The sequence below is a fragment of the Musa acuminata genome, chromosome BXJ2-8 (genome assembly GCF_036884655.1).
Source record: "Musa acuminata AAA Group cultivar baxijiao chromosome BXJ2-8, Cavendish_Baxijiao_AAA, whole genome shotgun sequence".
Lineage (NCBI taxonomy): Eukaryota > Viridiplantae > Streptophyta > Magnoliopsida > Zingiberales > Musaceae > Musa > Musa acuminata.
In genome coordinates, this window is record NC_088345.1 from 11,820,203 (window position 1) to 11,847,500 (window position 27,298).

Here is a 27,298-nt window from a genome sequence, read left to right on the forward strand (position 1 = left end):
AAAAAGATATTTAAAGGTTGAATTTCTAAAAAAAATCTCTATCCTTAATAAATTTTTGTCTTTTAACTTTCAAAATTTTCATGGAGCATCCCCTTTTGTTTGAAAGACATTTACCCGTATTTTCTTCGGATCCATTATTGGCTCTGCTTTGCATTGTCTTTCATCTCCTCTGTTTCATTGATCTTGTGTCGGTCTCATACGTGAAATATGAGGATGTTACGATGATAGTCTCATTCGTAGGGAGGATTCGACGAGATCGTCATCGTCTATTGCAGCCATCATAGATCTAATAAGATTGAGGGGGAAGGGAGATGGTACATGACGATTAGTGGGTAAAATGATCGCCCGCTTAGAGAAAACAAGAAAAAGTGCCATGTCTGAATTTATGAAATTTGGATTGCAAATTTTGAAAGATAGTTTTTTTTTAAATTCGCTCATATTTAAATAATATTAACGATGCAAATTATTATTCGTGGAGACTGCTTCGGTCTCACGATTCTCACGGGGGTCCATAAATCAGTTTCCCGACGTAGGAAGCACGTGACGCTGTATAATCCAAAGACAACCAAAGCGCTCCCCCGTCCGTCAAAAGCGACGCCCTTTGCTCGACGCCAACCTCCCTCCCTCGCTCCTCTTCCTCCTACCACCTTTCGTTATCGTCTCTTTCCTTTACCTCCTTTCCCTTTCTCCCCTTCCCTCTCTCGTCTCCTAGTAATTTCTTTCAAGAGTTTGCTCGATCAAGAGATCTGGGCGAAGAAAGAGTCAGGTCTCCGCTGCCCTTCGCCCGGTGTGTGATCTCCATTCGCGAGGTTTGCACTTCGGTTCATCTCTATTTTCTGATTTCTCGATTTGTTTGGAACCCTAGAGCTTGGTGCTGGTTGGGTTTGGGTCGAAAGTTCTTGGTCTCGATTTCGTTCTTATTCAGAAGCTACGCGTCTTGATTCGTTCTCTTTGGGCGTGGATCGCTAGGTTCGTGATGGAGAACTGGGCGGACGCCGCCAAAGAGGAGCGCACGTCGGGGGACGTGAGGATGGCAGCGGCAAATGGGGATTCGCGGGGCGGATTTGATGAGGGCGTCGAATGTGATTCTCAGGAAACTGAGGATGGATCGAAGTTTTATAAAGAAATCGAGGTCTTTGAGGAGGCCTTAGAGCCGCCGCCGCAGCATTTTCTTCCCGATTCTGGTGTGGCGACTGGAGTTGAGGATGGAGCAGCGACTGAATTAGGACTGTCCATTGAGTCGCGAGATCTACAGACCGTGGTGCATGAGAGGGAGCTTAATGAAGAAGAAATGATTGTCGAAAAGTTTTATGGTGCTGAAGTAGAAGTTCAAGAGGGAGAAGAGGAAGAAAAGTTGGACACATCAACTCAGCTGTTTCAGAGACATGAACAAGAAGATGAGAAGAAGGAAGAACAAGAAGAAGAAAACGAAGAAGTAGAAGTCATTGTTTCTGGTAAGTTGGATGCATCAATTGATTGTCAAAATATCAATCAGAATTTTCAAGAACATGTAGTGGTTGTATCTGAGGAAGGGACCAGAACTTGTGATGAATGTGACTGTGTGTGCAGCAAACCGGAAGATGTGCAAGAACCCATGTCTATTCAATCAAATTATCCTATTTCAAGTAGTGAGGCTGCAGGTGGGATGGGTGAAGTTACAAATGGATCTTCTTTTATTGTGGATGACAAGGAATTAACTGTTGGGGATGGTATTAAGGAATTTGCTGGAAACAAGTTCAAGTTCGAAGAGATCGAGAGGATGAAATTAGATAGGCCAGATGGTCTTCCTCATGAAGGTCCTGAAAATGGAGAGTCCCTTGAAGTAACTTCTGATGAGTGTGGAAAAAATAATGACACTAAATCAAATGAACAGTTTGTTCATCAAAATGGGCGACAACAGATGGACATAACAGCTCAATCAGTAGCTGTTTCTGAAGAGCCAGTAAAATTTCAGCAGCTGAAAGAAAATAGTGCTGAACCTGATGATGGTTTTGCACCAAGGAATGGACACGCTTCTGTGAAAAAAGAAGATGGCGGTGTTGCAACTAACGGACATGCTATTTTGGAAAAAGATGGATCATCCTGCTCTCATGTCCCCAATACAGCTAATGGTCCACTAAAAGAAGACAAGGCAGATATCCATGTAACCACCAAAAAACTTCAAATAGAATCTGTTGAAATTTTAAGCTGTTCAAGTTCTATAAGTGATGACAACAAGAAGAATGCTAGTCCATCACCATCACCAACACCTTCTATCCCAAATCCTGAAAATTTGGGGCATCCTGGTTTCTTGTCTCGTCCTGCTGGCCTTGGCTCCTCTGTTCCTTTATTGGAGCCTTCTGGTCGGTCTCTTCAGCAACCCAAGGCTAATGGCTCTGCTCCCTGGAGGTTATCTCAGCCTTCTGAAGAGCCACCTGCTGATGATGGAGAGGTGAATGATGAGACACATGAAAAGCTCCAAATGATCCGGGTTAAGTTTCTCCGTTTGGCTCATAGGCTTGGGCAAACACCCCACAACGTGGTAGTTGCACAGGTTTTATACAGGTTAGGTCTGGCCGAACAACTTAAGAGAAACACAAACAGACCAGGTGTATTCAGCTTTGATCGAGCTAGTGTTATGGCAGAGCAACTTGAGGCTGCTGGTCGGGAGACCTTGGACTTCTCTTGCACGATAATGGTCATTGGAAAAACAGGAGTAGGCAAGAGTGCTACCATCAATTCTATAGTTGATGAGATTAAGTTGCCAACAGATGCCTTCCAGATGGGCACAAAGAAGGTCCAAGAAGTAGTGGGCACGGTACAGGGGATCAAGGTTAGGATTATTGACACACCTGGTCTGGTCTCTTCCTGTTCAGATCAGCATCGCAATGAGAAAGTACTTCATTCTGTCAAGAGGTTCATCAATAAAACTCCTCCAGATATCGTTCTTTACTTTGATCGGTTGGACATGCAGAGTAGGGATTATGGGGATGGTCCGCTGCTACGAACCATCACCAGCATATTTGGAGCATCCATTTGGTTCAATGCAATTGTTATTCTGACACATGGTGCATCTGCTCCTCCTGAAGGTCCAAATGGTAGTCCTTTGAGTTATGAAACGTTTGTGTCTCAGCGGTCTCATGTTGTTCAGCAAGCAATTCGTCAAGCTGCTGGGGATGTACGGCTTATGAACCCTGTTTCCCTGGTAGAGAACCACTCAGCTTGTAGAATGAATAGGGCTGGCCAGAGAGTACTACCAAATGGTCAGGTTTGGAAGCCACAGTTGTTACTACTTTCATTTGCTTCCAAAATTTTGGCCGAGGCCAACATGCTTCTGAAGTTGCAGGATAGTCCTCCTGGTAAGCTGTTTGGTTCTCGTCCAAGAGTTCCTCCGTTACCTTTTCTGTTGTCCTCTCTTCTCCAGTCAAGACCCCAACTTAAATTGCCAGGAGAGCAGTTTGGTGATGATGACAACTTGGATGAAGATGTGGATGGGACATCTGATTCTGATGAGGGTTCAGATTATGATGAATTGCCGCCTTTTAAGCCTCTCACCAGATCTCAATTGGCAAAGCTGAGCAAATTACAGAAGAAGGCATATTTTGAGGAACTAGATTACAGGGAAAGGCTCTTTTATAAGAAACAGTTGAAGGAGGAGAAGAGGCACCGAAAATTTGTGAAGAAAATGGCAGATATGGCCAAGGATATGCAAGGTGGGCACGGTAATGGGGATATGGAAGAAGAAACTAGTGGCCCAGCATCTGTGCCCGTACCTATGCCAGATTATGTTCTTCCCAATTCTTTTGATTCTGATAATCCTACTCACCGATATAGGTTTCTGGATTCTTCGAACCAATGGCTTGTCAGGCCTGTGCTTGATTCCCTTGGCTGGGATCATGATATTGGTTATGAAGGCTTGAATGTGGAAAGAGTGTTTGTTATCAAAGATAAGATCCCAATGTCAGTCTCTGGCCAGCTTACAAAGGATAAGAAGGAATGTTCTCTTCAAATGGAGGTGGCAAGTTCAATCAAGCATAGTGAATCAAAAGCGACTTCATTATGCCTGGATATGCAGACTGTTGGGAAGGACATAGCCTACACTTTACGTGGTGAAATGAGTTTTAGAAATATCAGGCTTAACAACACAGCCGCAGGAGTTTCAGTTACTGTACTTGGGGATTCAGTGTCAGCTGGCCTAAAGTTTGAAGATAAGTTGATGATTAGCAAAAGATTCAGAGTTCTTCTGACCGGTGGTGCAATGGCTGGTAGAGGTGATGTAGCTTATGGAGGCCGTCTTGAGGCAACTTTAAGGGACAAGGATTATCCTATAGGACGGGCTCTTTCAACTCTTGCACTGTCTATTGTTGATTGGCATGGAGACCTCCAACTTGGCTGCAATCTTCAATCTCAGCTTCCCTTGGGCAGAGGAACTAATGTAGTCGGTCATGCTAACCTGAGCAACAAAGGAACAAGTCAATTCGGTATTCGTCTGAATAGCTCTGAACATCTTCAGATAGCTCTGCTCGCCTTTGTTCCCATATTAAGAAATGTCAACAAAATATTATTTGGTTCTTCTCAGTTTATGTAAGCTGTTGGCTATGAGAAAGGGGTAACATGAGAAGCTGTTCAGGACCTGGAAGTGACCTTAGGAATCCTCTCGTACCCCAAGGAAAAGGTTTTTGGTGGAATTTTTTTCCTTTTTTTCCTTAGAATTTTACTTTTATGTATGAAATAGAATGAATAGCCTGCTAGAATTGTCGCTTGAGGTTACTATGGTAAGATTTTTGTTTTCCTGCTGTGGCATCAATTTCCGAATTTCAAGCCTTATTTGGGTTTTCTTATTGTTTTCTCCTCTCTTTCTTTCTCTCTCAGTGCTGATTCAGATTTTAGTAATGTATAATTGAATTTGCCTTCCTTTTTTTCCTTCTGTTTCTAAATACTAGCTTTTTTTGCAAGTAAATAAATGGTGTTCTTCGTACTGTATTGTGGTTTTTTGCCAATATGTCACGCTGCCTAAATTAGCAAAATACAAGATATGTCGTATGCATAGTTATAAAATTGAGATCCGATCAAGTGGTCGGACTGCAAAAACTGGGCTGAGTGTTTTTGATGATCCACATGAAACAATAAAGGGTATGCACTGAGTGAAAATTAGGATCGGTGGAGAAAGAAAGCATTATGCCCCTCCTTCAGCTTTCTCTCCCTTCGGTTCTCATTCTCTATCTATCCACCCTTTTTACAAATTACGTTTAATTTTTATGAAATTTAAAATATCTTTTAGTGCTATACAAAATTTTAAATTAATTTATATATTTTAAAATTGATAGTGAAAATTTTCTTCCCCGACATATGACAATACAATCAATCGTCAATTTTAGCCATAATAATAATAATAATAATAATAATAATACCATCATCATCTCCTACTCCCCTTATTACTGGATCAGTTGTGAGACCAAACACAACGAACGCGTCCAACCCCATTATAGAACCACTTGCGTCGCACCTAATCCTCCTTCCCATGCCTTCAAATCTCTCCCTCCATCGTCCAACCCCATCACAACTCACCTTCACCGCCTTGCAACCGAGCGAGCCGGCGGCAATGGACTCCCGCACTTCGCTCCTTCCCCTCTTCCTCGCGTCCCTCCTCCTCCTCCTCCCACCGCCCGCACGAGCCACCATCGTGCCCGGCTCTATCGAAAGGACGACCAAGCAGCAGATCCTCGCGAGCATCCCTCCCCATGCGGCCGAGGCCTCCGTGCCCTTCCTCACCTCGCCCTCCGGCAAGTACACAGCGAGCCTCGTCCGCAGCCAGACCGCCCCAGGCGCCGGCGGCTTGGGCAACGACTTCTGCTACATCCAGGTGCAGGACACGGGCGCCGAGCGGAGCATGTGGGAGTCCGAGTGCGGCCCCGTGAGCAGCGACAACACGTGCGCCGCGGTATTCACCGCCTACGGGCTTCAGGTGTTCGACGGCAGCAACCCGGTGTGGGACACCGGGGCGCAGTCCGCCGACGACAACTTCCTGGAGACGCTGGAGCTGGTCGACCAGGGCGACATGCGCATCCGGGACAAGGACGGCGAGTTGGCGTGGAAGGCGAGCGACGACCCGCGCGCGAACCAGAACTGCGGCCTGCCCGGCTCTCCCGGTATGGCGCCGGCTGCGCCTCCATTCGCCGTGCCGATAGGCGGCGACGATCAGAATCTTCCGTTCGGGCAGCCGGCGACGAGCGTCCAGCAACAGCTGCTGCCGCCGCAGTCGAACACGATGTACGACCAGGTGCAGCCGCAGCATCCGTTCGGCGGGGCAAGCCAGGCATTCGGGTTCAACGGCCATCCGCTGGTGGACAACACGCCTTACGACAGTGGGTGCTCCGGCGGAGGAGCGGGGCGTTGGATTGGCTTTGGAGTCACCCTCCTCCTCGCCATCTTGGCTTAAAACGTTCTCTTCCGACCGTGTGTCGTCTGGAACAGTGGCGATTTGAATGTGCATTGTGCAGTGATTCTCATGGGTCATCATTAACCAAAATGTCAATGTCAATGTCAGTGTCAGGTGATAGTGTTATTGTTCTTCGTCAAGCTTATCTATTTCATCATCAGCTTCTCAAGTGACAGTCTTCTTATTGTTTCAACGTATATGCATTTCTTGAATGGTTCTCAAAATTGGTTTCCATGACTCGTCCAGTGTGTTCCATCGAAGCGTTTTGTTTACTTTCGAACCCGGCTCGAATTCCGGCCTGCTGAAACGCCTCCGACATCCACGCTCTCAGGGGAAACGGGAAACGGAACTTGCCTTCATCGAATTTGCATCTAATAACATCCACGGATCCCAAGGGAACCGGAAACTTGCCTTCGTCAAGTTACACCTAATAACATCGACGCTCTCAGGGGAAACGGGAAACGGAACTTGCCTGTCGAATTGCATCTAATAACACCCACGGATCCCAGTGGAAACGGGAACTTGCCTTCGTCGAATTGCATCTAATAACATCCACGCTCCTAGGGGAAACGGAAACTCGCCTTCGTCAAATTGCACCCAATAACATCCCTCCTAATCCGCGCTCCCAAGAATAAGAAACCGGCTCGGCTCTCCGATTCTTTCCCTATCTTCCATTTCTCCCTTTCCCTTCCTCCCCATTGGCGATCCGGCGAAACGGAATCGGCTGAAGGCTAAAGGTCATGAAGGAGTGGTCGCAGCGGTATCCCGTGGCCGAGCCCTCGGACGACTGGCGCGAGGGGTCGTGGACGGTGGATTGCTCCTGCGGCGTCACCTTCGACGACGGCGAGGAGATGGTGAGCTGCGATGAGTGCGGCGTGTGGGTCCATACCCGTTGCTCCGGCTACGTCCGCGGCGAGGCCTCCTTCGCTTGCCACTACTGCAAGGCCGCAGCCCGGAGGCTCCGCTTCGCCTCCGGGTCGGTCACCCTCCCCGACGACGCCGACGAGACCGAGGTCGCCCGGCTCCTCCCCGAGCTCCCCACCAAGATCGAACCCTGTCTGCCCGAGCGTCCGTTGCAGGCCTCCGCTTCGGCCGTCGGGCCGCACCGGCGCCGTCTCTGGGCAGGAATCCCTCTCGAGGACCGCGTCCACATGCAGGGCGTCCCCGGCGGCGACCCCTACCTCTTTGGTGATCTCTCATCGGTCTTCTCATCGCAGCTCTGGAGGTGCACGGGCTACGTACCCAAAAAGATCAATTTCCGGTACCGGGAGTTCCCTTGCTGGGAGGAGGAGGGCAAGGAGGGGGAGGAGAACGAGAATCCAGCCAATAGGGGGGCTGACGTGCAGTTTTCATTCTCAGAAAAGATTATTCCGTATATTACGGTGAAGAAGTTTGATGAGGATGCGAAGGAGGAGGAAGCGAACATCTTGTTGCGGAGTTGCAGAGCCAAGGGTGCGAGAGGACTTCAGGTGTTTGGGCAGGCGAATCTTGATAAGAAGAGGAAGGAGGAGCCCGGAGAAGCAGAGGACCACGGTGCGAAGAAGAAAGCTAGGACTTCTCCTGATAAAATTGTGGGTGATGACAAGAGAATAGATTAGTTATTGCGTGGGATGCTTCCCATTTGTTGCACAGCAGCTCAAGTGATCAAGATTTCTATCGATTCTTCTGTCTGCTTCTGCGATTGTGTAATTTCCTAGGGTCCTTTCCTTTTCTTGCTATGAGGAAATCCATGAGGAAATCCAAGTTCCACAAGGATAAGGATATCCAGATCGAAGGAGCAGTCTTTCAAGGTCTGAAAAATGGGGATCAGAAAGAAGAAATACTCTTGTAGTCCTTTTATGCAGGACAGTCAGAGGTAATGAGTTACAGCAACAAGCTCAAACATCCATCGTTTGATAATTACACAGAAATCTCATCTGTTTTGCAGATGAAACGAAGTAATACTGTGAAAATACAAGTGAAGCTTGAGACACCTGATCGGCTAAAAACTGTGAACGATGAGAGCAATTTAAAAATGAACCTTGCATCTCAAGGTGGTGTAAGCGACAGCAGAAAAGAATCAAGTATAGATCAGGTATCTTATTGGGTCATGCTAAAACTGTTAGCTATGTAGAAATTAAATGAAGCTGAAATCAATGTAACTTTTAATTTTGCTGGTTAACCATACAAGTTATTGGGATCACATACCCTATGATAGAAGGCAAAAGACATTTCTTGTACATTTTTCCGATGCCTATATCATTCATCTATGAACAAGATAGCAAAATGAATCGATGTCATAGTTTACCAGACCATTGACATGTGAGTTTATGCTTTTCATGTAGATAAGTGAAATTGAATAAACTGTGTATTGACTGCATCTGTGGGGGAAGAAATGTGGAAGCTGTATCTAGATAAAAGATAAGAAAAGGCATGCTGGCCATAGTAAAAGCCACCCTCTCATGGATTAAGATTCAGGTGCAGTACTATAATAAATAGAGCTCTGATTAGCAGAATTTTACAGTATAAGATTTTCTTTTCTTTCTTTTTAAAGAAATGTTACATAATAAAACTATATATAAAGAGACAGATCTTCCAAAAACATGAGTTCTGATTTTCCCAGCCAACCTATGCCTAAGAACAGTCTCATAGGCCATTATCTTAGATAAAATAGGATTTTGAACAATTATAAAAAGATCAGCCAAATGATTTAGAAAGCAAATAAAGGTTTCTGATTAGGAACTATGGACCTAATCTAGAATTTTGGATTGCTTCAATATCAGAATTTCCGGTAAGACAGTTAGGGGTGCTGCCTAGGTTGGCTTAGCTCGGTTAGAGCTGTTCTCCTTGCTTGAGATAGGAATACAATGATAAGCTGAGCCATATTTAACCCTTAATAAGATCACAATGTAATTTGGATCAGATGGTTAATTTGGTATTGTCTAGCTCAATCAAAATATGGAAGAGTGATTCATTGCAAAGATCATAGATAGGTACGGAAACAATTCCAAGACCAAAAAATCCAATGTACTATAGAACATTTAATGACAAAAGCTTTGAGGATTGGTACCCAATTTATACCATCTTAGGAGTAAAAGTTGAAGAAATGATAATTTAAATTGAGTTGCGATTAATGCTTTTGAAATTGAAATGTAAAATTATGTATAGGTTATATGAACTTGAGAAATTATATCACGAAGAAAAAGCTTATGTTCGTTATTTATTAGGTGATAGATCATCAATACCATCGACTGGTGAGTCGGCACGATTGGTTTACTATCGAAGGTGCAAGTTCATCCTTGTATTCTCCTTCGTGATAATGCGGGATTGCTAACATGGTAAACTGGCATAGGAGGTCCGCAAGGGAGGTGGTTCGTCAGGGTCAATCTGGCCTTGGAGCGGTGAGACCGGGTAGAGGAACCAGGATATGCTCAGCTACAAGGTCCTCTCTTCGGACGAATGGGTTGTCCTCCGGTCGAAGGGTTGCCTCGTGGCTGTGAGGCTGTGTCCTGTCAGTAGAGTCGTCTCCTGATCGTCTGTGGTCCTGCACCGACGGACCATCAATACTGTCGTGACCCGGTTCATCTAGGACAAGGCCGACCTAGCGGCAGCGAAGTCGAGGCCTCGGATCATTGGTACTATCGACTGGTGAGTCGGTACCGTTGGTTCACTACCGAAGTTGCAGGTTCATCCTTGTGCTCTACACTGTGCTAATGTGGGAGTGCTAACGTGGCAAACCGAAGTAGGAGGTCCGCAAGGGAGGTGGTTCGCCAGGGTCGATATGGTCTTGGAGCGGTGAAACCAGGTAGAGAAACCAGGATCTACTCGATTGTGAGGTCCTCTCTACGGACGGATGGGTTGTCCTCCGATCGAAGGGTTGCCTCGTTGTCACGGCCTTAGCTGGAATTGCCTAAGGCGTGAGGCACCCTTGCGGCCAAAGACGCGAACTTAGCTTGCGTTGCCTAAGTCGCGAGTCACCCTTGCGGCAAAGACGCGAACTTAGCTTGCATTGCCTCAGTCGCGCTTCGCCCTTGTGATATTGCTCCGCAAGGATCAGCCCACTTGTAACCTCTCGCAGGTCCTGAAGGACCTGTAAAAAGAGAAAGTTGATTAGTTCGAAAGAACGAGCGGCGGACAAGTCCCGATGTCTCGCGAAAGGGGGAAGCTTTACAAGCAATTCAGCGAGCACCTTGCGTGCACAAGAGAAAAGAGGGAGAGGGGGAAAACAAGGGCTTTAGAAGGTTGAACGAACAGCTGCAAGCCCACAAATAGTCACTCACCTGGTCCCGGGCGCGACAACAAGTTCCCGTAAAGGCCACGTGCGAACTTGCGAAAGAGAGTTCAACGCTCGGTATATATCCGAAGCCCCATCCAGCCCTGTGCCACCCGAGGGGTTCAAAGGGGCTGAGATGGCTGACGTTTTGGTGAGCGGAGGCAGATTTCAGAAATCAGCCCACGGCACGCGAAAATGGAGCTGTTTTGGGGCTGTTTTGCTCGGTTCGGTGAGCTGTCGCTTTGTAACGCTGCAGCTTGTTCGAACTTACATTTTTACAAGCAAAATGACCCAAAACCAAGAGAAAACATGTTGTTAAGCAGCTGTACATGTAGGTGTGAGCGACGAACGGTTCGTTGAACGGAGTTGTTGCGAGTGCGCGACGACCGTTCGTGACATCGTGGCTGCGAGGCTGCATCCTACCAGCGGAGTCGTCTCTTGACCACCGGTGATCCTTCACAACAGGTTTGCGCTGGGGGCTTCCCGGCTCAACCCCTCCGATGCTTAAGTCAGCGAAAGACGGAGGGGGAGGAAGACAACAATATTAGCTGTGTAAATGAGAGAGTAGAGAGGCTATTGTCTGCTTGGCCCCCCTTGAAACTTAAATTAGTTTTTGTGGATGGTGAATCCTATCCCCTCGCCATCCACTTGGGGGTGGTTTTTATACCTTTCATAGGAAGTCGGCTCCCCTATGCTTGTTGGCGTCCACCAACTTTTCCAGCGGGCGGTTTGTTTGTTCCGAGGCCATCCTCTTGACCCCATGCCTTGCGAGGTTGTATCCTTGTTGGCAAGCGTCGCTTGATTTTGAACGGCGTGGATTCGCTATGTGCCGCTTCGAAGCCGACCAGCGTCGCTTTTGAGCTGAATTGCATCGCTTCAGGACACAACCGTTCCTGAATCAATCTGTGTTGTTTCGCACTGCTTTGAGATATGTGCGCTACTTTCACTGGAGTGGCACCATGTGTGATTTGAGGTGGCTGCCAACTGGGTGGTACCAAAATCTGCTCTATCATTAGGGAAAGAAGAAATAGTATCAAGATTTAATTCATCCAAGTTCAAATTTTAAAGGAACAATGAATTGTACAATATCTTTGGAAGATGTAGATTTATGGCTCTAGATTGAGGTGGTTTAGGTGTCTATGGACAGAGCTAGTGAGGGCAAATTGTATAGAAATAAATTATTTTGGTGTGTAAAAACAAGGGGGAGGATGTGTTCACAGGATTTAGAATGAAAAGCTACATAGATTTGTATCATATCGAGCATCTGAACTATCTTAGGTTGTTTAAGTTACCAAACCCCCCAAACCTGAGCTTTTCCTGGACTCAAGTTGGGTCAGGATTTCTTGCAAGCCAGCTTGATTCCTCTTTTGGACAAAACACTATTCATTGTAGGTCGTGGTTGGTTAGGATTTACCCACATTACATCTTTAAAAATAAACCCCTCTCTCAGCTTGTTTTTCTTCCTCTTAAGTTTCACCACTTTATTGTTAGATTTGAAATTCTTTTATACAATGCTGTCGGTAATACGTTTCGTTTGAATGTTTACCAGGTTCGTGGCAGAGCCATATATTGTTTTAAACAACCCAAGGATGAGAGCAATTTTGAAGGGTGTATAGACAAGCTTCTTGCTATGTTTTAATGGACTTGAGAATTCCAAAGCCTGCCACAGGTGACCTTATAAGTGGTTATTTTGCTGGATGAACATTAACGTCGGACCTAGATGATGCACTAAAACTAACCATCAAAGCAGACATAAACGGGGGAAAAAGTGAGGGGGCTGATGGCCTATCGACAGGAATGTAAATTTCTTGTCTCTTAGTTCTGCTGGAAAGTTGCATGCTGTAGGTAGCCGACGACCTGTACAGCTATTGAATTAGTTATCTGAGAATATTCGTGACCAGCAAAATAAATCCAGTTTGCCAAATCATAGAATTGTTTCAGGATGATAGAAGCGAGTGTAATGAAGTTGAAGAAGTAATAACTTCAAGAACTGGTGACCCTCAGAAGCATAATGATGGAGTGGAGGATTCAGCAGAACATAGGCTGCCTGGAGACAAGATGGTTCAAAGGGTTCTGATGAAGCTGCAAACTCAAAATCCAAAGATTTAAACGCCTTGATTCCTGGTATATTGAACTTGGCACTGGGTTTCATAAAGGAGTCTTCAACTTCACATTTGCCTGTTGTCTTGAAATTATCGGTTTTGGATGAAACATGCCTCCTGCTCCATCATCTTCAGCTGGTATGGCTAGTTAATCAACCAAGCAAACATAAGGAAAGATGACAAGTTATGTTGCCAAGACACAAAGCGGCACCAATTCCAGGTGAAGAAAATATGGGAGAGGTTTCAGAAAATTCAGCAAAAGGTCACTAAGTTAACTATTTTCTGGATTTAAAGCATCACAAAGTTAGTTGAACCTTTCATAATTTTGCCTATGAGCATATGGTACCGGATTTAAAGGAAGAATTTCCTTTTTAATTTGTGAAAGCTTTGGGCAAAGAGGTCATGAGTGATGATGTGACTTGTTCATTGTACTCTCAGGTTGATTTTGTTTAACCAAACACAACTCAAACGAATCGAGCAGAGCAATCAACCAGCTCCATGTACTCTTTGTCAAAAGGGTGAAGTACCCCTATTCTTATACAATTACCTGCTTGATGTAATTTTGCAATGAACTTTGAGTGACAAAGAGGTAACACCAAACTGAATGTAGTTACCAGTTCATCTAATCCTATTTCATCAGGCTATTAAGTTCTTTCCCTTTGTCAGCTTGCCCTACTGTTGTATCAAGGACTAAATAGCTCTCATAGAGTTCCCAGGATGCCACGTGTCTGGCAAGCTGCTGGTTTACAGCCGACCTCCGCCATTGGCAGTGTCCAGAGGAAAGGACGAAGCTTTGGTGAGTGATCCTTGTTTCATTATACCTCTATTTTAACCATATATTTAATGCCATTTCCTTTATTAACTATCAATGTATGTATCATCTTCATGCCAAGTTTAGGGTTAACCTAATGTGGTTTTAGTTCTTTCCAGGTGTTCCGAAGGAAAAACAAAGTAGATGTAATGAGAGATGTTATTCGCAATTCTCAGATTTAAATGGTGAGAACAGAGAAAGGGGTAGGATGTTAGGCCAGAAATATCAGCAGTCACCTGATCCGATGACTTGACAATAATTCTTGCTTCTGGTGAAGGTGGAAAAAGTGACCCGTTTTCCTCCTTTGAGGTTAGTGAACAGACATGGAGCTCACCTGGTGATGTTCCCTGAGTATATCTTGCTCTTTGCCTGGTAAGTTCCCTTTCTTTTTCGTTTTCATAATGACTTATTTTATGCATCCGCTGATGCAAATTGTTGATACTTATTAATCCGCAGGATTGATACTTGTGATTATGGGTAATGACAAGCACATTACTTATGAAGAGCTGTGCAATGCTGTTAGCCTGGTATGGTTTTACAACTCTGGATCTTCTTGGTGCTCATTTCACCATTCTGTTTTCCATGTGCTTTTCTCGATACAGTTTTTTTGCTCGCAGAGATTTCAGCCTCAATATTTTCATGTAATTTAATAGAGAAAAAAATAACTTTTGATATATTCATTGCTTTATTCACATCGTAAAGCACAGGATTGTCTCTGAGAAATGGCTTTTATGCGTAGCAATTTCTTGGGATGCAATGACAGTTTTCCACTTCTTGCCTCTCTGAAATTACAGGTTCATAAAGGGAAGGCACTCGCTCAATCGGAAGCTGTACAGTTTGTTTTCCGCACCGAAACAGACATAGAGCTCTGAACTTCTGATCCGTTCCGCAAGTATTCTTTTCCCTTGAAATCACTTCATCATTTTTGTAGCAGAGACTCAATCTTCATCAGCAATAGACTCAATCCATTACACAGCTACCTGATCATGATGGGGATCAGAAAAGCCACGAAGTTGCGTGTGGTTTCTCAAATCCTTTTGCAAAAGAGTTGAGGTAAGATGTGGCCGATTAAAGAAGATGCAGGTCACAGCTTTAGGCATATTTCAATAGCGACAGTGAGCGCAGGACGATGCCACCGAAGAAAGCACAAAACGGCAAATTGTTAAAGCAAAAAAGCATTCTAGTTTTTGAAGAAGGGTTCGTGGGTGAGGGAGAGAGAATTGATCGTTGCTTATCTTACTTACACCTGCCAAATCATGTGGAGGATTGTATTATCAAGGAAAAAGAAATAGTGAATGCAGATTTTACTGGCACTGATTCTGGGAGGACCGCAGAGGATCAATCCGTCTTGTATTGACAGTCTGATCCAACCGTGAGTGGTGTTCAGTACTACTTCACGCATGACATTGGTGTGCTCTACAGGCCTCGAATTAAATATGCCTCTGAAGGAGAAGAACCCAACATTCCACTGGGAAGCATATGCTAGCTAAGAAAGCGGATAGCCACGGGAAAGAATCGTCCTCGGTACATTTATCTATCCGATGATGGTCTGATGTGGAGGAAACGATCCGATTCCCGATTCCCGATTCCCGATTCCCGATTCCTTCCTCGGTGTTCCCACTATGGAGCTTGAATTAGAATCTCTCTTAGTGGACTGATCCTAACTAACCATTCATTGGTGGGATAGGAAAGGTGGTTAGAAGGATAAAGATGGGTGGCCACAACCGGAAAGAAGTGGTTCGAGTGGAAGCCAGGTCCTTCATTATATTATCAGAAAGGAAGAGCGAAAGGGTCTTTTGGATTGGTGGTGGACAGACATGACCAGGGCATTTCCGCAGCGACGCAACCCCACTACGTCACTTCACTCCCTTCAGCTCACCCTCACCTCCGTCATCCAGGTTTAATCTCTCTCAACTCCTCTGTTATATCATGTCCTTTTCGCTGGAGACAGAATATTCCGTTGGTTATCTAGTTAAATTACAGTGATGGAACTGTACGCCTTGGTAGCAGCATTGTTACGACTCCTCCTACCACTATAGGATTGATGAATGAAGTGATATGAATTAGAGTTGTGGACATTTCAACCACAAGTGATGTATGACCAAAATACCGAACAGAGTATGGAAGCTAAACTTCTGTTTCTACTACTACTACTTCGATGTTGGGGAATGGCTACAAGCAGCAGTCGCTTTCTGTTTCTCCCCACATGAGTTCACGATTCCCATGCACAAAAGTATCCACGTATCGTCTTCCTACAAGAGGAGCAAAAGAACCGGAACCCGACCAAACGACACTCCCAACTCATCCTTCAGCCATGAAACCACCACCCCTTGCAATAGAAGTAGAAGCCCCGGCAGCAGCGGTAGTACTACCTTCGTCTTCGCCGAGATGGGCTGCCGGCATCATCAAGCGGACCGTCCTCTCGGAGCTCCGGGCGCAGCGAGGGATCGCGCTTCCCCTGGTCGCCATGAACTTGACGTGGTTCGCCAAGACCGCCATCACCACCGCGTTCCTCGGCCGGCTCGGGGAGCTCGAGCTGGCCGGTGGAGCCCTTGGCTTCACCTTCGCCAACGTCACGGGCTTCTCTGTTCTAACCGGCCTCTGCGCCGCCATGGAGCCCATCTGCGGCCAGGCCTACGGCGCCAAGAACTACAAGCTCCTGCGCAAGACGCTCCTCATGGCCACGATCCTGCTACTGCTGGCCTCCCTCCCCATCTCCTTCCTGTGGCTCAACGTCGACAGGATCCTGTTGCGCTTCGGGCAACAGAGGGACATCGCCGGCCTCGCGAGGAGGTACGTCACGTACCTCCTCCCTGACCTGGCCGTGACGTCCTTCCTCTGTCCTCTCAAGGCCTATCTGAGCTCCCAGGGCGTGACCCTCCCCACCCTCTTCAGCTCGGCCATTGCGCTGGCCTTCCATGTTCCCCTCAACGTCGCGCTGTCGAAGGCGAAGGGGCTGCAGGGCGTGTCGACGGCCATCTGGTTGACGGACCTCACCGTCGTGCTCATGCTGGCGTCTTACGTGGTGGTGACCGAGAGAGCAAGGCGGCGAGAGGACAACGCAGGGGGGTGTGCGGAGGAGGGAGGGCGGCGGTGGTGGGAGCAAAGCCTGGCCGAGTGGGCCACTCTGCTCAAGCTCTCGGCCCCCTGCTGCCTGACGACGTGCCTGGAGTGGTGGTGCTACGAGATCCTGGTGCTGCTCACCGGGCGGCTCCCCGACGCCCGGCGCATGGTGTCGGTCATCGCCGTCGTGCTCAACTTCGACTACCTGCTCTACTCGGTGATGCTCTCGCTGGCGACGTGCGCGTCCACGCGGGTGTCCAACGAGCTCGGGGCGGGCAGGCCCCGCGCCGCCCGCGAGTCGGCTTACGTGTCGCTGGTCCTCAGCGTCCTCGCGGGCTTCACGGGGGGAGCGGCGATGGCGAGCGCGAGGGGGCAGTGGGGGCGCCTCTTCAGCCACGAGCCAGGGGTCGAGGACGGGGTGAGGAAGATGATGCGGCTCATGGCGCTGGTGGAGGTGGTCAACTTCCCTCTGGCGGCCTGCGGCGGAATCGTCCGGGGCACCGCCAGGCCGTGGCTAGGCATGTATGCCAGCGTCGGCGGGTTTTACCTGGTGGCGCTGCCGCTGGCGGTGGTGATGGGCTTCACGGCGAAGCTCGGCCTCGGCGGCCTGCTGCTGGGCTTCCTGGTGGGCACGTTAGCCAGCGCCGTGTTGTTGGTGGTGTTCGTGGCGTGCATCGATTGGGACGAGGAGGCCGGCAACGCACGGAGCTTGGCCGGGAAGGCTTAACGCCTTAGGAAAGCAGAGCACGACGGGACGGGAGCACAAAGAGATGAAGCAATATTAGATATCGCTGCATCTTCCTACCAAAAAAGCCAGCAAAAACATTTTGTAATCTGTCAATAAATACCCTATCCATGTTATGTTTCCTACTCTTTTCTATACTCTATAGTTCCACTACATACCATTGTAGCCTGCAGTTCAAGAGGGAAGAATTATCGAGTTATCTCCAGCCAAACAGAAAACTCTTTGACTGAACTCACATCAGAGACGGTGACACAGTGACGACTATAGATCGATGATGCCTGGAAAGCTAGATTACAACATCAAACCTTTTGACCCTGCCTTTTCATACACTGTGCATCAGTTCCCAAAGATGGACGACTACCAACAAAGTAAACAATGAAGGAGCCAAAAAAAAGAAAAGCTAGTAAATCGAAACGAATCATGCACCACACGAAGCATGGTCAACATACCCGAAGCAAGACTGGACCTACACATGTGCTAAGCATATCACTTAGCGCCAACTGTACCTCGCTTGAGCCATGCTCGCAGCTTATTAGACCTGCAAGGAGGGGGAAGAACCGAGCCAGGTTCTTTTCCAAAGAGGTATCACCCAATCCGGATATAGCTTGCAGGGTGGACACAACAACGGGTGCCCGCGCTGCGAGTTCTCGCCGTTTCGCAGAACCAACTGGGATAAGCCAGTGACTTATTGGTTGAGCACCAGTCGAAGCTTCACCAGACTGCCCCGTCGCTGTTCTAATATACACCTCCAGCACCTCGTTACAGAGGTCAACCAGGCTTGCTTCCGCTTCTAAGTTGCTATTACGGTGCCGGTCTGTGACAATGTTTTGAAGCAGAACGAGGCATGAATGGTAGGACTCGTTCTCAAGGCGTAGCAATGGAGGATCCTGCATCTGGGTCATGGAACCAAGCTCCTGTAGCTTAGATCTTAGGTCAGTGTCACTGTTTACCTTGTGTGCATGGCATGCCACGACGTGCAATGCTTCAAAAAGTATAAGTGTGTTTTTTGCTGATATTTGTGCTTTGTAAATATTATGTATTTCCATCACAGCCTGCAAATATCAAAGTCTAAGGTGAATTTTCTTGCCCAATATGCATATCGGACAATCTATTGACAATAATTTGCACAAAATCTAGTATGCTTAGTATCTCTGGAATGCAAGTGTCAGCCACTCGCTTAGCAATATTACTAGAACAATAGCAAATATCAACGTGGACTAACATATTCAGAACAAGGATCAGACAGTATAAATGCAGACGAAATTAGTGTCACCCCTACCTTCTATTTACATCTGAATCCAAAGGCTAGAAGTTCACAAGAAAACAGAGAACTCTGGTTGAACTATTAGAAGATCCATTGAAAGATAAATAGGAACGCTCCATTATGTGCTCATTGTTAGAAGGTGGTTGATGCAAGCACATGGTGGTGCTAATGACATGACTTTTGTCCTTGATGAAAAGCAGCAGAGGACACTCAAAAGATCATCACAAAGTTCGTCGGCAGGAAAATATTCATGTAGCCAATCCCATATAGTTGGGAACTGGGGACATTGTGGATTGTTGTTGATACTTAAAAGATCAATCTACGTACAGCTGGTTGCACCACAACTTGTGCAGAGAAAACATCATGCTTTAATATGATCATGTTTTTTTTTTAATCTCTAAATATGCATACATGAAAAAGGTCAACATAACATTTGTCTTGTGCATATCTACAAGAACTAAACCATCTAGTAGTCAAATTCTTTTATATATTACATATGATATGAATTATCTATAAAGGACCATTGATGCAACCAATAAAAGAATATAGATTGTTGAACTTTTGCAGGCAAACAAATAGAGCATTTCGAAACAGGGTCTACCGTACCGTACCGTACCGCCCGTACCAGTCCGATAGGTTGTCAGTACGCGGACCGCCTGTTACTCGGCACACCTGGGTGTACCGCTCGGTATACCGTACCGTACCGGTACCGAGCCCAGATCGAAATACCGATACGGTACGGTATTGCAAACCTTGTTTCGAAACATCTGAAGTTTTATAAATGAATCCTTTCTTACTTTCCATTAGAGCTGGTTAGCCTTTTTCCTCTTTCTTTTGCTTCATATTTTCTTTTCTTATGTCTTTTCCCTCATATAATCATTCCTTTCGCACACACAAGCACACGTGCACAGATGAAAACCAAGCTCTTGCAATATACCTTGAGGTAGGATAGGTAATATGTTATCCCTCTAACGAAGCTTCATTATGCATTTATATGGGATGTTTTCATGATGTCCAAAGAGGCCCAAAAACCAAGTGGCAATCAGAATAATATTGAATAAAAGACACTGACCTGAATTAAGAGAAGTTGAACAGCAGCACGACACTTGGCATCACCAATTGCAAAATACAGATTTCTTGCTCTAAGGCCTTCAAAATCATCATCTGCAGATCCTCTGGATTCACCATTATCTTGTCTCAGAGAAGAATTCCCATTTTCTGATGTGGCGCTATCAAGATAAGCTCCAGATGAAATATATGAAAAATCAGGGAGAGTAGCTTTAGCAGCTTCTTTCAAAGACAGAACCACAACTTCCCACTTGGTCTCAACAAATAGAGACCCTGCGTTGCTCATTAACCGAACAAATGCTGTAATGCCAATGCCAGCAAGACTTTGATGGGGACGCTTAATAAAACTTGTTAGCAAAGTCAAGACCTTTTCCAAAAGTGGATTTACTGTGTCATAAAATTTCACAAACAGATCCACAACTAGCTGAAGGGCCAGCTTGCATGTCTCATAAAGCCAAGCTTCTTGATCTAGCTCTGCTGTATCATTTTCTAACCCCTGTCCTTGCAAAGTTTCCCCAGAGGGATCAACGGCATGCCTTACAGAGTCAAATATAGGGAACAGGACTGAGTCAAACACTTTCTCCCACAAGGGCAATGAAAAATGATTACCATAGTTTCGTAGTGTATCAAATAGCACCTGCAAGGCACTTTGTCTGATGTCAGGTCTTAGGTCAAAGGTAAGTTCTGATAAACCTGCAAAAGCAACAAGAAAATATTTAAGACAACCCTGGTAAAAGGTTCATTTACAAGTGTCATAGGATTTTTTTGATAACCTAGAATAAGCAAAAAGGAATCTATCTCACCTGCTAAGAGTGGGAACCATAAGTGTAGGTGATCATCCTTATTGATGATCGATGGAGGATCTTGTTTTTCATCCTTTATAATGTGAGGTGAAGGCGGACCAATACTCCCAGAAGCCTCCTTGTCCTTAAATCTTGCAGAGGCACCAATGTCTCCTTCGGCAAGCTTAGCCGCACAGAACCGAAGAAAAGCAATTGCATTGAGACTAATGTCTTTGTTAAACCTACTATTAGTAAATGCAACTAGGCAATTAACACAATCTGTGAAGGTGGTAGTTTCAGTCTCAGTTATGTAGGGAAAGTAATCCCTTAAAATCTTCTCAATGACCTCAAAGGCCAGAAGTACTATATTTTTGTGATCATCATATGATGCTGTAGCAAAAACCTGCAAAATACATCATTCACTTAGTTAACTGATGGGCTTGAACATGTGAGACAACAACTAAATATTCTGAAAAAAAAATGCCATGCTAACTCCCCATCAATTTTGAAATCAATGGAAAGAAGGAAAGTACCATGAACATGCTTTTCCACCCAGACTTGACATTACTAACACGAGCCAACACCATTTGAGAGACACATCTGATGATCAGCTCTCTGATTTCAACAGCTCTGCTTTTCCTCATAACAATGACAAATGGTTTCATGAATTCATTTTGGAAGTTATAGTTGGCCAGTTCTTTTCGCTCCAAGAATTTCATAGATAGCTGGCGCAAGGAATCCATTGCAAAGATTGCAATTGAAAGGTTCTCAGAGCAGCCAATGGTAACAAAAAATTCAGACAACACATTCCAAATGCTTGACCACACAAGCCTGATACGATCCATATTGTAATGCCTGTACAAACAAAATCATTGAGATAGTGTGCTAATTTTATAGGAGAAAATTTCAAAAGCAAATTCAGGCATGGTTCTTACGTGATCTCAACTATTTTTGTCAGACTGAAAACCCGTGGATCAGATGTAGAGCGCAGTTCCTCCATTGAAACCTTACAGAGGGCTTTAACAAAATCTATTATTGCCTCACTATTTAGCTTTTCACTTCGTATAAATACTCTATTCACTTCGGCAATCCCAACTTGTTCCAACAAATTCAAGTTCGAAATTAAGTTATTCATTTGCTCAGATGTAACAGCTCCGGATGCATGGCCACCAACCCCAGCACTGTCATAGGTACCTCTTCTGGCAACTATAGATGAAGGTCCTTTTTTCTTCAATACAGGAAGAATTGATGACTTGGCTTGTTTAGATTTATCAACTTCAGTCTGTTGTATTGTGAAAAAAGTAGCATCTGGGGGAGCTCCCTCTCCCAGAAGATGCAAGTGTTCAAATCGAGAAACACATGTCAAAATGTGTTCCCAAGCTTCTTGAAGGTAGTTACCATCTTCATCGGCAATGTGTAAAAGTGCCTGGAATAATTTTACAAGAAACAAAATTCTGTTTAAGAATCTTCTTAACCGAAGCATTTACTCGACAAAGCCATTGAAATCACAGTCAATTGCATCAATAAATTTCAGAATTCATGAGAAAAAAACAAAGACATGTATTCCTACTTTCACATAAAATCACCAAAAGTAATGGCCTGAATGTCCAGGAACTAGTCTCTAGATTTTCTTTCTTCCAGTTTGCTGTGAATACTGCATCAAATAGCGGTGCAACAAAATACTCATGTTAGCATGGTGGTACTAGCAACAGACAGGCTCCAGTAAGGTGACATATTATTTAACAGATAATCGCTACTAGAGAACTAACAATTATTTGTAGCTTTGAGAGTTTCAATTACAATTTCAAATAAGCAAGTACCATGTGGGAAGTGCCTAGATGTATAAGAGGTTCCTGCTACAGTTAATATGATAACCCACAATTTCGCAGATCTCACAGATGACCCTAGATGTAGTTATATGATCTTCTCCATCAACCAACAACAAAGATTTTGGAACCAATAGACAACAGCAGAACGCATCATTTATATGGTTGTTCTCATAAGTTGCGGCTCTAATGGTTTGTTGCTGCTGTTGTTGTCATTTATGTTGCTATTGTCGTTGTTGTGTGTAAAGAATCTGTAGGAAAATTAAAGAAGATGTGGGATTCAACAAAACATAGATATAATCAGTGAAATGCTACTAAATAAATATCAACATCTTGATTATGACCCAGTCATGAAGCTGACTGATGATGAGAAAAGTTTAAGTTGTCGACAAGGAAAACAAATGACAGGCAAAGAAATAGGAAGGCCCTTATTCTTTATAATCATCACCGTCTCAGATTGAAATTTGTGGACTCTTAAAAAATGTGTGCCCTTGTTCTAAAAAACTTATCATAATAACTGAGCAGCAACACGTGCTGTATACAATTAGAACACTGGAAATGCCTACAACAGAAAGGAAGTACTTATGAACTCTGCTTTCAACTTGATGACTGCAACCTAAAGATATGTAATATCGAAACTACAAGATTTTTCTGATAGTTTTGTAAAACTTTTTCAAAGATTTTCGCATTTCCTGAAGCTAACCTAAACAAAACCATAAGAATATATGGTTAACACTTAGATGCAAACCATGATAAATAAACATCATTAGACATCAAGGGCAACAACCTCAGAAATGCATCAAGGCATTATCTTTAAACTGAAAGTACATAAAGATAAGAGAAAAGTATCAAAAATGTGAAATATTTATACACAAATGAGGTCAACGCAAACCTTAATAGCATCTATATTTTTCTGCTTGATATCGGCTGCTGAATGAAGGGACGTAAACTTTGCAAGTGACGTAACAAATGCATCTCTTTGTGTCTTCATAGACATCACTGCTGTAACATGAACTGCACTACGAAATCCTTCAAGGCATAATGATATCACAGTTTCATCATCACTCTGGTCAACAGGAACACTAAAGGCAGCTAACATCGGAGCCCAGCACACCTCAATCATAAACCTCAAAATTACCACATCTGTTGCAGAGTAATATATTGACCTAAAAGACAAAGTGTAAGCAACTTCAACTGCACATGTCCTATATAATACTACAATGTTAAATGTGGTCTTAGAGTGGCAAAATATAGGTGTAGACAATAAAAGTTGTGATTGGTTTTTATTTTGGCACTTACTCAGATTTGTGAGCTTTTTCTTTAAACTGCTCTTGCATATGCCTGATCATATCATCGCTAGTCTCTGTTGGTGAATCTCGCTTGCGTATCACAATGTTCAAAATGCTATCTAAGCCTAGAATTCTGTTCGAATTTGAAGATTGTATCTGTTGAAGGGCCAAATTATCCTCTTTCATCTTGATTTCATTCTTGGAAATTCTGTCAAATAGGGATCTCAAGAATTCTTCAGGCAGATCCTTTCCATCATCTATACCTCGGTTGTTTCTTATGAAGTCATCCGGTGACATCTGCATCAACAACAATATTAATATTATGACCACATAACTTACCAACAATTTAAGCAAATAATGAGCCTTTGCAAATCAAGAACAAACCTTGTTTTTCACCATTGGATTATGAGCATCCGTATTGAGCAATATTACAGAGTAAGCAAGAACATAAGCTGTATCTGCACTTGTAAAAGCTTTAGGATTGCACTTACAATAGCGTTCAGCAAATTTTTCCATGATGCGATCAATCTTTTGTGCTTCACCAGGCAATCTAAAACCTTTTAGGAAGCACCTAATTGCTTCATCAAACTCCATTCCTTGAAAATCAAATGAATCCACATATGCATGCATGACTTTCAGGGATAAATCTTCTCTCTCTCCTAAATAATCACCGATCAGAGTCTTGTTCAAGCCTGATGCACTTCTAAGAAAAGCAGCTATGTCAGCAGGCACATCACCCACCTTCTTTGCATTTATAAGAAATTCAATCCCTTTCTTAGGTTTCTGATTAAAAAGCGAAATCCCTTCCTGTAATTTATACTTACATTAGATCATAAAAGAACAACTAAACAACGTAGTTTTCATGAAACTAAACTCATGTCGGAAAATTACCTGAAGTTCTAGCTTGTATGCCCTACGCTGCTCAATAGATGCAACTTCTGATGTTCCATTTGGGGTATCAGAATTAGAATCACTTACTTCAGCCGTCTCATCACCATTGCCATTTGCCAAAGTAAGTTCATTACTGTCACCACTGCCATCAATTGTTTCTGTTTTTTGAGACTGAGGATCAGGAATTCTCAACTGTTTGTTCATCCAATCTCCCATTGACCTCAAAATTGCCACTAAACACTTCATAGCTTCGAATTTCATCGTAGTATCTTGTGGTGGTATCAGTGTTGTAGGAGCCCCTGGGGGAGGTCCTTGAGCAGTTTTTAACAGACCATTTACCATCCTAATGAAACAAAGAAGCTTGATATGATACAAATGTTTAACAGCATTTGAAAGTTTAAACCTAGAATGGTGATTACTATGGTATTCCATAAATGAAGGGTATCCAGCATTGCAAATGTTAGCTGATTTCCCAAACGTGTCAAAAAGAAGCAAACGTACCTTTCAAAAATATTTGAAGAGTGGACGTCGCAATCATAATTAATGAATATGTCCACCAGGATTTGAGAATCTACACACAGCTTCTCGAAGAAACAAAGCACAATCATCTTCTGCTGGAAATTTGGTTGAGCAACATTTTCCAAAACTCTAAGTACAATCATTGGGAAAAACACTCCAATCTCTGCCTTTAATCCTGGTCTAAATCTTGATACTAAGCTCATAAAAATAGAACAGGACAGCTGAAAAACAATCAAATGGGCTGAAGCACTGTTCTTCAATAGAGATAGACATAGATACTGCTTAATAGCGCCTAGAAACCTGCTTGATTGAAAGGAGTTCATCAGATCCAGGCATGTAGGTCCAGTATGATATGATATTCAAACAAGTTATGTGAGTTTGAGTTTGACAGACAAGAAAAGAGTCAGCAGCAATATTGATATTCAATTACAAATAAGTGAATTATTGATGCTAATTAGGTTATCTACAAGCATGTAACAATATCAACAGAAACATGACCTCAAAAATATAAATTGTTGATGTTGTATTTGAATCTGAAAGTTGAGATTAACCTTCAGCCATATAAATTCCTTAGTCTTTTCAGACAGGAAGCAGGTTATTCAGATTGGAGGCTGCTTTAAGAACCAACATACTTTTTAAACACAAAACTGAAATCACTTGGAATGCCACACGAGTAAGAGAACTTAAAAAAAGGCTTTGGAAAACTTCTTCTAGGGCAGGTGATGAAGTAAAATTGCAGCCTAAGATTTGTAACTGGATCTTGGTCCACTTTTGCATTGGGCTATTTCAATTTATGATTCTGCATCATGAGGATCCAAGGTTAATGGCATGATTTGGGGTAAAACCTATTACTTATTAACCAAGTACATCAGGGATAAAATAAACAAACAGGAGAAAGGGAGTAACATATGAAGACCTGGAGCATGCAAAACTCTATGTTTCTATTCTATCTGAGAAACACTTCAACCTTCTTGGTCCCCTTTTGCTTCCCAGCTGATTCCTACTCTTTTGCAAGTAACCATAATCAGACGTAGATTTATAAAAGACAACAAAATAATTTGAGTGGATGCCTTTCCAAAGCATCTTAGTGATATGAAAATACACCTATACCTCCTAGAAATTAAACCTAGACCAAGAGGAAGCCTGGCTACACCATTTCATTACTGCTACAGAGATCCCTTCCCCAGGCAGTGATGTGACAATCAGTTTTTCTCCATTAATGCTCATCTAAGCTACAGTTGAAAGTCAAAGAAGAAACAAACAAAAGCAACCTGCTAAAGGTGGTATGAGCAAGTTGTCAGGGGTAATAGGTCATAATACCATGCCAACACATGGTGCATGCTGAACTGCACGGGTTGGCACCACCAACATTGTTATTTATGCTTCAAATGATAAGAAGGCTCTAATAACATTGGTAATGATTGTTTTGGGTTATCATGAGATAGTAAAGTTCTTTTGGTTTAGTTTTTCCTGAAAATAAGACATTTACAGTTAGATCTGTGCTCAAAGATAGCAATTCTTTTCTAAGTTAAATAAGAAGGCAGTATACGAAAGAAAGTATTATAGATAACAAAGGAAAGAAGGAAAATAAGGTAAAGAAATATCATAAAACAAAAAAAGGCAGGTGGCATCAATACTTAAACTTCTCAATCAGTTTCTCACCATGCTTTGTTTTCTCAATCACTCAATTTGACTAAAAGCAACTGAAACTCTACCTCACCTAAATAGTAGTTCTATAAGGTTAGGAGCAAAACAAAAAATGAATATCAATCGTGGAGTCGCCATCAGTAAACTCTTAAATGATGAATTCAAAAGGAGCATATTTGATAATTTTTTAAAATCCACCAACCATAACATGATGAAATCCATCGGACATGGCTTAAAAATATGAAATATTAAGCTAGCTTAATAGACTCAAACATAGAGCTCTTGATGACTCAAAGTAGCTTAAGTCTTAACCTAGATTGACCTGACATATCCAGAAAAATTTGATCATCTCAAAAAGTTGTTTAGCACTCCATCCGAAAATGACAATTCAAGTTTTCAAACAAAAATGTGTGTCGCCCACCAGTGTGATACCAATTAATCTCTGTGCAGCTAACGAAAACATGGGGAATTGATGAATCAAAACTGGAAACAAAATTTGCGGTATAAATTGGGATATGAAATGATGCAACAATGAGCAAGCAAGTACCTCTCACTAGTCCGGAACACGGCTCCAGCATTTTCTAGCAAGATCTTGAGCAACTCCAAGGCCACAATCTTTCC

General features: G+C 43.8%; 5 protein-coding genes across 5 annotated transcripts in view; 4 read left to right on the forward strand and 1 right to left on the reverse strand.

Moving 5' to 3' along the window:
- Positions 1-562: 562 nt before the first annotated feature.
- LOC103995017 (translocase of chloroplast 101, chloroplastic-like) lies at positions 563-4,820 on the forward strand. The gene is made up of 2 exons (XM_018830951.2): positions 563-809; positions 970-4,820. Exon 2 carries the CDS (start codon positions 977-979, stop codon positions 4,565-4,567), a length of 3,591 nt encoding a protein of 1,196 aa, XP_018686496.2. The 5' UTR covers positions 563-809; positions 970-976; the 3' UTR covers positions 4,568-4,820.
- A 730-nt stretch (positions 4,821-5,550) lies between these two features.
- LOC135618196 (uncharacterized) lies at positions 5,551-6,599 on the forward strand. Its single transcript, XM_065119057.1, has one exon. It carries the CDS (start codon positions 5,582-5,584, stop codon positions 6,416-6,418), a length of 837 nt encoding a protein of 278 aa, XP_064975129.1. The 5' UTR covers positions 5,551-5,581; the 3' UTR covers positions 6,419-6,599.
- A 382-nt stretch (positions 6,600-6,981) lies between these two features.
- On the forward strand, positions 6,982-14,975 carry LOC103995015 (uncharacterized). The gene is made up of 7 exons (XM_018830292.2): positions 6,982-8,273; positions 8,346-8,492; positions 12,220-13,361; positions 13,439-13,568; positions 13,703-13,955; positions 14,040-14,110; positions 14,378-14,975. Exon 1 carries the CDS (start codon positions 7,159-7,161, stop codon positions 8,014-8,016), a length of 858 nt encoding a protein of 285 aa, XP_018685837.2. The 5' UTR covers positions 6,982-7,158; the 3' UTR covers positions 8,017-8,273; positions 8,346-8,492; positions 12,220-13,361; positions 13,439-13,568; positions 13,703-13,955; positions 14,040-14,110; positions 14,378-14,975.
- A 753-nt stretch (positions 14,976-15,728) lies between these two features.
- Positions 15,729-17,544, forward strand: LOC135619206 (protein DETOXIFICATION 56-like). Its single transcript, XM_065121001.1, has one exon. The coding sequence runs from the start codon at positions 15,742-15,744 to the stop codon at positions 17,371-17,373; it is 1,632 nt and encodes a 543-aa protein (XP_064977073.1). The 5' UTR covers positions 15,729-15,741; the 3' UTR covers positions 17,374-17,544.
- A 138-nt stretch (positions 17,545-17,682) lies between these two features.
- LOC135619205 (brefeldin A-inhibited guanine nucleotide-exchange protein 2-like) overlaps positions 17,683-27,298 on the reverse strand; it is an 11,062-nt gene continuing 1,446 nt past the window's right edge. The window contains exons 1-11 of the mRNA XM_065120999.1: positions 27,225-27,298; positions 25,013-25,330; positions 24,512-24,854; positions 24,005-24,427; positions 23,631-23,917; positions 23,224-23,497; positions 21,441-21,931; positions 21,039-21,360; positions 20,527-20,908; positions 19,728-20,416; positions 17,683-18,443 (exon numbers count right to left, since the gene is read on the reverse strand). The exon at positions 27,225-27,298 is cut by the window's right edge and continues 1,446 nt beyond it. Of these exons, the coding sequence (XP_064977071.1) occupies positions 17,832-18,443; positions 19,728-20,416; positions 20,527-20,908; positions 21,039-21,360; positions 21,441-21,931; positions 23,224-23,497; positions 23,631-23,917; positions 24,005-24,427; positions 24,512-24,854; positions 25,013-25,330; positions 27,225-27,298 (4,215 nt within the window). The 3' untranslated portion in view covers positions 17,683-17,831. The remainder of the gene's footprint in view (positions 18,444-19,727; positions 20,417-20,526; positions 20,909-21,038; positions 21,361-21,440; positions 21,932-23,223; positions 23,498-23,630; positions 23,918-24,004; positions 24,428-24,511; positions 24,855-25,012; positions 25,331-27,224) is intronic.

Coding starts and splice junctions, on each gene's coding strand:
- LOC103995017 (XM_018830951.2), top strand. CDS start 977: ATGGAGAACTGGGCGGACGCCGCCAAAGAGGAGCGCACGTCGGGGGAC.
- LOC135618196 (XM_065119057.1), top strand. CDS start 5,582: ATGGACTCCCGCACTTCGCTCCTTCCCCTCTTCCTCGCGTCCCTCCTC.
- LOC103995015 (XM_018830292.2), top strand. CDS start 7,159: ATGAAGGAGTGGTCGCAGCGGTATCCCGTGGCCGAGCCCTCGGACGAC.
- LOC135619206 (XM_065121001.1), top strand. CDS start 15,742: ATGTTGGGGAATGGCTACAAGCAGCAGTCGCTTTCTGTTTCTCCCCAC.